Below are 12,107 nucleotides of genomic sequence, written 5' to 3'. Positions count from 1 at the left end.
TAGTATAACAGTCGGAAGACTTGTTCCGACTACAGCACGACAAATTCGGACTTACTGCGATTATTTCAAAATCGATTTCCCCTCAACCAGGGCAATAGGCATAGAAATCCCTATAGACATGACCAAACACATTGTCAATGCAGTGCCCCGCCCAAACAGCTACCAGCTGGTTCTCCAAAATTTGCGAACCATCAGCCTGGCGATGAATTCAAATCCTGTTTCGATCAGCCTCTCCTCACACAATTGTCCCATATAGTGCTGGTCGAACAGATCGAGTATTACTCGAAGCTGGGCCAAAACATCCAATCTAATGGAATTAAAGTAACATTTTTTAAATATTAAAAATTTGTGTTTTTTTTAATTAGTTGTTTTTGTAAATTTACCAGATTGGAGCACAAAAAAAAGTTTGTATTTTGTAATACTTAAATTATTATTATGTATTAACAAAAAAAAAAAACAAAAACCTGAACTCTGTACCTTAACACATTATTAGACCTAGGCTAACCGACTAACTTAGGTAGTTATTTGAGGCTTATTGGCAGGACTGGCATGTCCATGTCCTACTTCCTGAGATGTGTAGCACCTGTAATTCTTTCAACTATTCTCACTCCCTCTACGGCCCTCGCAGCGGGGGCTCCGTGAATGCCTCGTTGCGGGACTCGCACCGATTGTCATCCAGCTCCGTGGGCACCACATCCCTGGCCAACTGCTGCAACTTGTCCAGCGGACATTTGAACTCGCAGCCGGGCACGGTCAGCTTCTGGGCCTGCGCTTTGGGATCGTTGCGGAAATAGATCTCCACCCAGTACTCGCCGGTCTCCTTGCTCTTGTGCAGCTCGAAGATAGCCATTGACGAGTAGCGGGGCAGCTGACGCTCCCAAATCTTCAGGGCGGACAGGATGTTCACCACCGTCGAGTCGTGGCCTGTGTAGATAAACATCTTTCGGCCACTCGGCTTGAGGGTCTCATTCCGTTTCTGCTGCATTTCACCGAACATCTTCTTGAGGAAGGGCCCGCCCTTGATCTTCTGCATCTCGGGTGTATACACATTGTACACATAGCTCTGCTCGGCGAGGAACTGAAGTTTCTCTGGGAAATACGCGTTAGTCCACTCGGGCAGCATCAGACCCCATTCCTGTTCGGCCAGCAGCGTCAGATACAGGGATTGGACATCCTCAGGCTCCTTAAAACTGAGACCTGTATGCGACTCCAGCTCCTTGTACATATCCAGATAGGGTGCCACTTCCTGCTTGACCTCTGGCAGGTCATAGACCTCGTTCAGAGCCTCGAAATAGCGGGGACAAGGCGTTCGAACGAGCAGAAGCTGTGTGGGCGATTATAAATAATTCCATTGAATTGAAAAATGGGGTTGGATAAATCATAATTCAAAGCGGGTATTCCAACTTAGTTGAAAATAATTGAGTGCTAGCTAAATCATTCTGAACCTAATGAAATACCACTCAATGCGAATCTGGCTGTACAATTAATCATTATAGTTTATGAAGTATACGCACCGTGTCCTCATTGAGCTCCTGCGAGAAGACAGGTATGGGCTGCCAATTAAACTTGCTATTCCACTCCATGTCAGTGCCCTTCGGGGGCAGGAAGCTGGCCAGAACCGTCTGCATGGTCATGTGGGTGCGCGGCACTCCCGTCGCCTGTGCGTGCACCAGCTGCATGGGAAGAACAGAATCGCAAAGCAAAAGGAAAAGAGAACGAATAGCAGCGAGAACGAAAAGAAGGAGAAGAAGAAATTGAGTGATGAGCCGAGCGCGCTTGAGCTTTGCAATTTGTAAACGTCCGCACTATCAGACAACCCACACCCCCCCTCCATTGGACGTGGCCATGGATGCGGTGGGGGTGGGTGCATGGGCATGTCGGTTCGTTAGTGACTGCTTACTCACATCGGGACTGTAGTGGGGCGCCAGAAATTTGCCATAACGCTTACGCAGCCAAGTACCAATGTTGAACAGCTCGCGTTTGCCATTCTGGAGCGTTGATTTATTGCATGGCATGAGCGGATGGCACGTGAGACAACACCAGAGGAACGGCGGAGCACCAGAAAGAGTCCAAGCAGCAGCAGCGGCAGCAGGCATGGAGCAGACGGAGACAGCAACCGGGACCGAGACCGAAACCGAGACAGAGACAGAGATGGAGAGAAGTGTTATAAAATAATAAATGCCTTGCATTTTTGCAATTGCATAAACATATGCATGTGTATATGTTAATGCAGCCCAGCCACAGCCCCCAACCCAAAACCAAGTCCTTCCCCCAACATTCCTGGAAAACATTTGCATTTCAATTTATTTAAATGCTTTGCTGGTTGGGTGGCTCTCAGTTCTAGGTTGGGGGTGGGGCGGCGGCTATAGGGGTAGAATGATGGTGCAAAAGTTTTTGCAGCACAACTTTTTCTCCACTCACATTTGTTATTTGTCCCCAGCCGTACGGATAGTAGGTCTCATTTACATACGGATCCCTTGGATACGTATCCGCCGGCGTTCGTGGTCCATGTCGGAATACCTGAAGTTTAGCAATTACGATTTTTATTAGTCAAACAGAGTTACCACCTAGATACTACCCTACCCTCCCCTTTTTTTCCCAGAGAAAAAGCCACTTTAATTAGCCCTCCCTGCTTTAAGGCTCACTCGCATTCGGACGCGATTCCGATAAGACATAGGGAATGACGCGGAAAGAGGTCCAGTGGACCAATCGGACATGTGCCGAGCATGTGCCATCACCCAGCTGATTCCAGAGTGTCGGAAGTATTTTCCGCATCTATTTTAATAGCAGTTGCTGCTACTCGTATCTGTGCGGCTGATAAGAGTTCGTATCGCCCGAAGGTCAACCACGAGCTCTGCCAAATGGGTTTCCAGTTCATCAAAGTCGCCAAACAAAAATCAAAAGTGCGTCGCAGTTTGATTTCTTTTTTTGTTTGGAGACTGGTTTTTTGTGCGTACTGTAATCTGTTCAGCCGGTTTTTCGGTTTAGCGGATTTTTGTTTTGATTTGATTTGCGTTTGGTTGTTTTTTGGTGATTTATCATTAAATAAATTAAAGTAAAAGTTATTATGGAAGAGTTCGTGTGTTTTTGCGGGATTAATTAGTGATTTTAAAACAGGTTTTTTTCAGTTTTTTTTTTAAACATAACAACAAGGTTCTAATTGAGTCGCAAATTCAAATACATATACTTTTTGTTAGAGCCGAATTTGCTGGAATTGGGTTTCTAATCAAATGTTTCTAGCGAAACTCTAATAACATATAATTTCCAATAACAATATCTGTCTTTTCCCAGTATATATATTTAGTATAAATCTAACCCACTTTGAACTGACTTTCCCAGAAAATAAAAAATGAGTTTCAGCTTGAGAAATAATTTCCGTCGAACTATCCGCTTGGGTGCACTTGAGTGTGAAAATGAAGTGTAATTGATAATAATTACATACAGTTTTATTCAACACAGTGGCAGTGCTCAAAGAACAGCTGATAAAGCACTTTCGCGACTATTTGGGTTATTCCAGCTGATCCAACAGCCATGGCTTTATCGTACACCTTCACTTTCCCTACTATTGATTGTTAGTCATGGACTCACAATGATAGCTCCACTCGCAGTACTTGACTCTTATCTACCACTAGCGAGAACCTATTAAATTCATAAAATTTCATCAAGTAATTCTACTTTTACACCCTGCCGCAACAAACTAGCGACTGTTGATGCTCTGCTGGGCCCACATCTTTATAAACAAATGCATTATCAACGTAATAATCTTTTATATGGCCTACCTACGCAAATTTCAATGCCGCCGAATCTCAATGCTAAACAAAACAAAAGGTTTTGGAGGGAAATACTCGTAATTCGTGTTATCAGCTATTTTTGGCAATGAAAAAAAAAAAAAAACTCTGCAATAATTTGAGCTACAGCTTATGATTATGGGGCTTTTTGTACATTACGATCATAAAGATGTTTACTTGTTAGCCGTGCTTTTCTTGTGATCGTAGCGATGTTTATTTCTTTCTTGAACTTCCTTAGTACTGGATGTTGCTAGATCTTTAATTTTTACACCTAAATTTTCTCTAGAAAACTTACATTTTTTGACTACCGCTCGAAAGCTCCCGCCTTTTCCAACAGTTCAGTTGAATAGTTGAAAGCTCTTCCCCACAGCTGTTTTCAAGGCTTTGTGTTGGTTTGAATGCACACGAGATGCTTACGACTTACCACATGCAGCAGCTCGAGCGTAGATTTATCAGCGGCGGGGTCGTGAAGCTTTACCGATACGACCGTGGAGTGTGCCAGACACCAGATCAGCAGCCCCGTTGCAATTAATCCGCCCGTCATCGCTAGACAATGCCTTCGAGTGAAATGCGAACGCGGCATTTTGACAGACGCTCTTTATAGAAGTTGGGACGGCGCTCGGATTCCGCTTGCGTTTCGGGTTCAGAGCTTGCCCGGTCCACAGCCACACTCTCGCGACAGATCACCGACTAACGTGTTCCTTTTGCTGTTTGCTTTGTTTTTTCGGGGTTTTTAATTATTCTACCCATAAACACGACCACGAAACTAGCTAATTTACAAAATTCAAACTGGTTTTGTCCCACTCTCCATGCTGAATCAATTGATTACATTCGTTGCTCCGTGCTCGTGCTCGTGCTCTAGTCGTGCTGCTATCATTTGTTTGCCTTGGGCCAACTTTTGAAAGAATTTCAATTTTCAATTTTCGACTCTTCGCTTTTGCAGCTGAGGTCTTTGCACGCGACTGTGTCAATGTCTGACCGATGCACTATCTACAACAATACTGTGGGGCTGTATCACTTCTAATGTCGGAGCCCAAAAGCATATGTTCATAGGTCTTTTATCGTTTCATTATCGCCAAATGCTGTCGTCACCGTCACCGTCGTCGCTTGTTTTTTTTATATTTTTATTACTATTATTCAATTTTTTCCTATAGTGTTAGCTTTTATTCTTTTTATTGCCATTGTAGTGTCTTTTGTGCTTTTGTGTGTTTGTGTGTGGGCTAGCTGGCGGGGTTGACCGAACGAGCAGAAACAGAGCAGAAGCTCAGAGAGACCCCGACAACAATGCCGTTGCGTTTGAGGCGTTTTAAATCGCGCGGGCTACTTTTAATTTATATGAACTCGACTCTTCCCTGCTTTACGGGTATTCTCGAAGTACTCTCGAAGCAAACGAATTCGTCACCAAAATCGTGTACTAAAACACTCGGGTAATAAATCTTTCACCAACCAACCTGAATCCAAATCGAACCTTATCTTAATTACACAAACGAAACAGAAACAATACTTGTCTTTAATTGCCGAATTTCAATTATATCTTCTTTTTTTTCTGGGGCTTGGCTTTTTTTTTTGCTGGTTTATGGTTCCGTCATAGTCCGGAAGTTTACGTAAAAGGTGTTTGTATTTTAAAAACTGATATTCTGTCCTCCCTTTTGTTTCGGATTTTTTCATGCGGTTGCCGTTGTAAACCCGTAATTCCGATTCGATTGAGTGGAATACGTGAAGCACCAAATGCCAACTGTTTGACTTTCAACGGGATAGCAAACGTTTTATACGATGAGAATGAGAGAAGGTTGATCGAAATGTAACAAAAGATGCAAGTGTCCGTGAAAGCGGATTGGAAATGTTAAGCACTTCTTTGGTCTAATCTTGAGTATTATGCGTTGTATAGAGTAATATTTAGTTTAGCATAATTATCTATTAACGATAGCCCAAAAGTATGCCCTTGAAAATCTGTTAGCCCATCATCGTCTAGATCAAATGATGTGCAAGGTGGGGTATTTTCTATGGGGTGCTCCTTAAATTGTTCCTTAAAAACAGCTTCCTCTAGGCTAGATAGAACATATACCTATATATTTCATAACTTATCAATCTCCCAGTCGATAACGAGAGATCAACATACACGCACACCCGAGGTAATCTCTACTATTTCTAAACATATCAATCCAGATCACAAAATAGGTATGATTCATCGTGTCAATCAATCAATGCATCAATTAAAGTTGTAGAGGTAAAATATACTTTATATAATCTTAATACTGCACAATATTTGTATCATCGTTCAACATATCAATCACTTGTGATAGCTGATCTTTGCACCATCACCGGAGCCTTTGGCCAGGCACAGCTGCTCGTAGGAGCCGTCTGGTAGAACGGGCTCCATGAGCTCCAGCAACTTCTCAATGGGACACTGTTTATCGCAGCCCGGAACCTGCAGTTGCTCGGGCTCCTGGTCGGGATCGTTTTGGAAGAAAACCTCCACGAAATACTCCCCCGTATCGTCCCGCTGGCGCAGCTCGAAGGCGATGAGGGCAGAGAATCGTGGCATCTGCGGCTGCCACACACCCAGTGCTGATAGAACGTTTGTAATGGTCCAATCGTGACCGCAGAAGATGTACATTCTGCGATCGGAGGGCTCCAATTTTCCGGAGATTTTCGCCTGCATCTGCTCGAATATGTGATCTAGAAAGAATCCGCCCTTCAGCTTCTGCAGCTCAGGTGTGTAGGCATCATAGATGTAGGACTGGGCTGCCAGCGGCAGCATCTTGTCGGGAAAGTACTCCTTGGTCCATTCAGGCAACTCCAGGCCATAGGTCTGCTCGCAAAGCAGCGTAATGAACACATTGGTAACATCGTGGGCATAGGTAACGTTGAGTCCTGTCAGACCGGTCAGTTCCTGCAGCATCTGGGAGTTTTGGGCATGAAATTCTTTCACCTCCGGGCTATTCATCACCTCCAACACGGCCTCGTCGTAGCGGGGACACGGGACCTTCATCCTTAGACGCTGATAAAAAAACAGAAGGTTATTTCTCTGCATTATGCCGAGTTTATTTCGACTTACAACATCCGTTTCCTCAGGCTCTACAAGGATTGGTATGGGCTGCCAGTTGAGCATCAGATTCCACTCCATGGGCGTGTTTTCGGGTGGAAAGAGTCCAGCCAGCACCATTTGCAGGGACATCATGGTACGTGGGGATGCCGATGATTGAGCTCGGATCATCTGAAATGATTTCATTCTTATAACGAACTGATTGTCATTAGTTTATTTCACTTACATCGGGCTGATAGTAGGGAGCAAGAAAATCTCTATAGCGCCCTCGCAGTTGCTTGCCTATCTTATAAAGCTCTACCTTGGCAGGCTTTTGAAAACAAAAGTAAATTAAAAATTTTATTATTTTAATAGTTTCCCTTAGATACTCACATTGGTTAAGTGGCCCCAGCCATAGGGCTCGTAAGTTTCGTTGATATAGGGATCTTTGGGATAGGTGTTGACGGGTGTGCGAGGACCATGGCGAAAGAGCTAACACAGAATAGTAGAAAATCAATTAAAATATGATCCTTTAAGCCTGCACAAATATCTACGTATTTAGCTACAGAATTAGTTTAAACGGAATTTTATTTTAAGCAACTTTCAACATCAAATTTAAATCTTCGCCCGACTAAAAATAATAAAAACAATTATATTTATAATAAAAATAAAATTCTCTTAATAACTTAAATTACAATAAAAATGGGCTTGTATAACTCATGACAATACGTAATAAATGTAAACTGTGGCACTGTACTGTAGGTATTGATGGAAAACAAATTATACAATGAGTTGCTCCATAAATTTGAAGTTTGTTCAGTTAAACCGGTTTCTCCCCAGCATACTTAATTCAATATTAAGTATACGTCAGGTCGCCACGCGCACTGGCCTAGGAACGGTTTCCAACAAGCAGAATTGCTTGCGTTGTGGGTTAAGAGATCTTTTCTCATAGGAAAATCCATACTTCTGTTCGGCTTACTTAAGAGCACAAACTGAAGTGGGAAATAATAATCGTAAAAATAGGTATTACCCAAATACTCTAATCGTTGGCTTTGTGACTGTACGGCGTTTAATGTTAAGCACATTTTGTCTAATTTTATGGTCTGCTGAATTGGCTAGTTGTTAAATTTTAAGCGAGTCCTCAATTAGGATAATTGGGGCAGTTAATTTTTGATATAACTATTCACACTTCACTCAGATCTTACCACATGAACCAGCTTCAGGGTGGAGCTGCTGCTGCTGCTTTCACTGCTTGTATTCCTGGATTTTTGGTTCTCCTCGTGAGGCACCACCTCGGGAACCTCCACAGGCACTTCGACTATGGGTGGCACACTGGCTCCGCGAACAGCCATCAGCCAATAGCCCACAAAGACGAGGAGGCCAAGGAGCTTCATAGTGGATTGTTTTCGATTGGATTGTGTTGGGGTTCAGCGTTAGAATGTGGTAGACCGACTTCGCTGAGGCTTGTGAGTTGAGTGACTGCATGAATAGAACTACGGTCGGTTTTTAAGTCGCGATTATGTATTCACCCATACACTTGGCAAAGGCACACACACTGAAACACACGAAGATAAGAGCAGCGAAGAGCGGGCGATCCAATCAGCAAAATCATCCACTACAATAGCAAGAAAAAAATCGACTTAATTTGTTTCGCACGAAACTGATTTGGCAAAAAAAAGAAAAATTAGCTCACTGAACTTTTGACTCTTTATTTTTTGGGGGTTTTTTATATAATTTATTTGTATTATTTTTCTGTTTAACACAACTCTCATTCGTCTGCTATTATAATACTGAGTTCACGGCGACTGAGCAGCATCAGTGCAAAAAATTGCCCGTACCCAATTATTGCTAGCGTCCCGCATTCTGATCGATCAGACGCGGCGGCGGTTCCACAAAATCAGGGCTGTGTGGTCGACACCGCTGCTCCATTGGCTCGTTGGGTAGCACCTCGCTGCTTAGTTCGATGAGGCGACTCAGGGGGCACTGACGATCGCAGTCACGCAGCTTCAACTGCTCTAGGCAGCCGTGTTCGTCGTTGCGGAGAAAGATCTGTGAATGGAAAAAAGAAAATGATTCACATCTAAAGACCTTCTTCTTGTATCTTACCTCCATATAGTATTCGCCTGTCTCCTTATCTCTGTGCGTCTCAAAGATAGCCATGACAGCAAACCTAGGCATTTGACGCTTCCACACCCCTAAAGCAGATAGTATATTGCCCACAGTCCAGTCATGTCCAGCATAAATGTACATCCCCCGATCCTTGGGCTTCAGACTGCCATCTCTCTTTTCAGACATCTCCTTATACATCCTCTTGAGGAAGGGCCCACCCTTGATCTTCTGCATCTCCGGTGTGTAGGCATTATAGATGTAGCTCTGTTCCGCCAGGAACTGCATGCGATCGGGGAAGTAATCCTTGGTCCAAGCAGGCAGCTCATAGCCAAACTCTTGCTCTGCCAGGAGTGTGATGTAAAGGGAGTTAACATCCTCGGCATTCTTCACCGCCATCCCTGTGAGATTGGTTAGCTCCCGGAACATTTGCTCGTACGGCTTCGTTTCGGCAATCACCTCGGGCCGCTTGAATACCTCTTCCCAGGCCTCAAAATATCGCGGACACGGCGTTCGAACCAGCAAAAGCTGCAGAAAAGTAATACATTAAATTACAGGAAGCCTTTACTTATATGGAGATGATCGTACCGAATCTTGGTCTAGAGGCTCCGATACTATAGGAATGGGTTGCCAGTTTAGTTTCTTGTTCCACTCCATTGCCGTTCCCCGGGGCTCAAACATGCTGGCCAGTGTCGTCTGGAGGGACATCATTGCGCGAGGTGAGGCTGTGGCTTGTGCATGCAAACGCTAAGAATTCAGACTATTACATTTGGTAACCAAACAAAACACAAATCTTACATCGGGTCTATAGTAGGGTCCCATAAAGTCGCTGTAGCGACGATGCAGCCAACGGCCTATTTCGTAGAGCTCACGTTTGCCAGACTGGAAGAAAGAGAGATAGAGAAGGTATTCTTAAGACCACAATTCTTTAAACGTTAAAAGATAAAAACAGCTAAGATAACAGATATCTTAATTGGATCGCAAAATATACAATGTGGCAGTCGGTTGATTCTACTCACATTGGTGACATGTCCCCAGCCCGTTGGCTTGAAGCCATCTCTCAAATAGGGATCGTTGGGGTACGTATCCACTGGGGTGCGAATGCCATGTCTGAAGACAATGTGGACTAGTTCCAGTGTTGAGTGGCTTGTGTTGGGATGCGTCTTGTGGCACTGGGATGTGGCTGCATCTTCCCAGGGCATTGGCATCTCCTTGGAAGACACACCGCTGTTGAGCACAGCGATTACAATTATGGCACCCACAACAGCACCACCCAAACCGAACATGGTGAGTATTTGCTTACGCGTCCAGCGACCGAATATCATTTTGAGGGAGTATTCCTTTTTATACAAATCTCAAGTTGAATGGAAATCAAAGCCGGAAGAGGAGCTTGAGATTTCTGGTTCCACTTAAGCACACACACAGGCACAAACAAACAAAAAAATACAGGATTTTGGTTAATTGTTTTATGTTGTTTTGCTTAATTTCTGTCTGAGACGAGACTTTTATTGGAGAGCTGCAAGGCGCGTACAGTTCACAGCGCGACCAAAGTTGAATTAACGCACCGGCAGCTAGAGACGGAGAACTTAAAAGACAGATAAATCCGCGCTCGTCTATTCGGCTATAGCTGCGTCCAGTGGTTGCTGCCCCGATGCCGCTGACTAACTGCTGACAGTCGTCGTCACTTTCCACCGAACTCGACGCGAGATCGACTCGCCCCAAGCCCCAAGCCCCAAGCCACAGGTCTAGCGACTGACAGAAACAGAAAAAAAGTCGAGCAAAAGCGACAAAAACAAAAACCCAACTAATTGGGCATTTCTCATTCAACCTGATAATTACGAGATATTTTGCGGAACGAGGTTTATCGGTAGTCAATCCGTCCAGCAGCCAAACCCCCCACTAGGGTCTATATATAGCCTTGCACCCGCCCTCTGCGAGACAGGTTTTTGTCATTTCTTTGCCAGCTGACATAGTCATTATCCCCCACCTGACGATCATGGGGTGACCAGATCAGGCCATGCCAGGGGTTGGTTGGCTTTTTTCATGGTTCGCGTAACTGGGTACAAATTTGGGCAGATTTTACAGTGCTGTGAAGTGTAAAATATTTCATAGATTATATTCTGAGCACCTCGTTAGATGCGTGTGGTGGAAATGGGAAAATTATTGTGATAATTGCATATAATCATGCGAACTTTTCAATAAAACTTACGAGTATAAAATTGATTGGTAGATTATTTAGAGATTAAATTACTTAACAAAAGCTACGGTACCATATTGTGGGGTTTCCGTTGGATAGGGCCTGATGTAATACTGTATTAACTGTCGTAGGTTAGTAATCAAAGGGTGCGAAATGTTGGAATAACTAGTAAATTCTAGGGCTTTAAACATTGATGTACTAATGGGTAGTTTTTTCTATCTCTATTTTGGCCAGTTCGGTTTTCCTTTGGCCGGAAATGCACTCCATTTATATTAGGATTAAATACTATTTATTTTGCTTCCATATTTTATGCACCGACCTCCCCCCATCAGCACTTTTCCCACCAGATCTCTCCTATCGCTGGCTCAAAGTGCTCTAAAAAACCAACAAATGTTGGATGTGATGTGTGCTTTTGGCTCTACTAATTATTTGCCTTGTTTCGCTCTATTGACCCTCTGGCAGATAATAATTTTATGTTGCTTATTCGCAGCGTTGTTTGCACAAGTTGTTTGGGTTTTTATGACAAATAAAGAATTTCTGCAAATATCTCTATTTCTCCCAACAGACGTCTCTCCCCTTGCCTCCCCTGTTTTCTTGCTGTCATATATGGGTTTATTTTGGTGATTTTTGTGTTCGGGCTAATTACGTGGACGACACGGGGTAAGGTAAGCCTGTTGTCAAAGCTCCATTATTGTACGCTCGTATCGAGGCTTTGCAATGTGGCTAATTGACTAAACTGAATTTTATGGCTAATTAATGACAGCCCCGACCGTTAGCCGATAACTGTGTCTTTGCCAGCTTCCGAAGTGTACAATTACTGGCAGCAGCGAAACCACTCGGCGATGAATACTCTACAATTTTGTTTGACACGATTGCTTGTGACTCGTGTCTGTTTGTCTGTGAACTTTCATCTAGTTTTGAGCTGTTTCTGATTTCAGTTCAATCTAATTTATACATACACATGACAGACAACTAACTAAGTAATGCCTCA

General features: G+C 43.7%; 3 protein-coding genes across 3 annotated transcripts; all 3 read right to left on the bottom strand.

The window, feature by feature from the left end:
* Positions 1-407: 407 nt before the first annotated feature.
* LOC4812240 (venom acid phosphatase Acph-1) lies at positions 408-4,888 on the bottom strand. Its single transcript, XM_001352909.4, has 5 exons — positions 4,213-4,888; positions 2,422-2,520; positions 1,905-1,988; positions 1,515-1,673; positions 408-1,324 (listed from the first exon to the last, which is right to left on the bottom strand). The coding sequence occupies exons 1-5, from the start codon at positions 4,369-4,371 to the stop codon at positions 614-616; spliced, it is 1,212 nt and encodes a 403-aa protein (XP_001352945.4). The 5' UTR covers positions 4,372-4,888; the 3' UTR covers positions 408-613.
* Positions 4,889-6,001: 1,113 nt separating this feature from the next.
* LOC4812040 (venom acid phosphatase Acph-1) lies at positions 6,002-8,385 on the bottom strand. Its single transcript, XM_001352908.4, has 5 exons — positions 8,019-8,385; positions 7,207-7,305; positions 7,061-7,144; positions 6,847-7,005; positions 6,002-6,789 (listed from the first exon to the last, which is right to left on the bottom strand). The coding sequence occupies exons 1-5, from the start codon at positions 8,205-8,207 to the stop codon at positions 6,079-6,081; spliced, it is 1,242 nt and encodes a 413-aa protein (XP_001352944.3). The 5' UTR covers positions 8,208-8,385; the 3' UTR covers positions 6,002-6,078.
* A 121-nt stretch (positions 8,386-8,506) lies between these two features.
* Positions 8,507-10,244, bottom strand: LOC6900262 (venom acid phosphatase Acph-1). The gene is made up of 5 exons (XM_002135555.3): positions 9,939-10,244; positions 9,718-9,801; positions 9,508-9,666; positions 8,920-9,447; positions 8,507-8,862 (listed from the first exon to the last, which is right to left on the bottom strand). The coding sequence occupies exons 1-5, from the start codon at positions 10,242-10,244 to the stop codon at positions 8,662-8,664; spliced, it is 1,278 nt and encodes a 425-aa protein (XP_002135591.3). The 3' UTR covers positions 8,507-8,661.
* Between the last annotated feature and the right edge of the window lie 1,863 nt (positions 10,245-12,107).

The sequence above is a fragment of the Drosophila pseudoobscura genome, chromosome X (genome assembly GCF_009870125.1).
Source record: "Drosophila pseudoobscura strain MV-25-SWS-2005 chromosome X, UCI_Dpse_MV25, whole genome shotgun sequence".
Classification (NCBI taxonomy): domain Eukaryota; kingdom Metazoa; phylum Arthropoda; class Insecta; order Diptera; family Drosophilidae; genus Drosophila; species Drosophila pseudoobscura.
Note: the sequence above shows the minus strand (reverse complement) of the source record. Positions and strands in the feature narration are given on the sequence as shown.

Coding starts and splice junctions, on each gene's coding strand:
- LOC4812040 (XM_001352908.4), bottom strand. CDS start 8,207: ATGAAGCTCCTTGGCCTCCTCGTCTTTGTGGGCTATTGGCTGATGGCT. Junction 7,006..7,060: donor CTCCCTACTATCAGCCCGAT/GTAAGTGAAATA, acceptor AAATCATTTCAG/ATGATCCGAGCTCAATCATC. Junction 6,790..6,846: donor AGCCTGAGGAAACGGATGTT/GTAAGTCGAAAT, acceptor TTTTTTTATCAG/CGTCTAAGGATGAAGGTCCC.
- LOC4812240 (XM_001352909.4), bottom strand. CDS start 4,371: ATGCCGCGTTCGCATTTCACTCGAAGGCATTGTCTAGCGATGACGGGC. Junction 1,989..2,421: donor GCTGGGGACAAATAACAAAT/GTGAGTGGAGAA, acceptor TCAACGCTCCAG/AATGGCAAACGCGAGCTGTT. Junction 1,325..1,514: donor AGGAGCTCAATGAGGACACG/GTGCGTATACTT, acceptor TCGCCCACACAG/CTTCTGCTCGTTCGAACGCC.
- LOC6900262 (XM_002135555.3), bottom strand. CDS start 10,244: ATGATATTCGGTCGCTGGACGCGTAAGCAAATACTCACCATGTTCGGT. Junction 9,802..9,938: donor GCTGGGGACATGTCACCAAT/GTGAGTAGAATC, acceptor TCTTTCTTCCAG/TCTGGCAAACGTGAGCTCTA. Junction 8,863..8,919: donor CAGGCGAATACTATATGGAG/GTAAGATACAAG, acceptor TTCCATTCACAG/ATCTTTCTCCGCAACGACGA.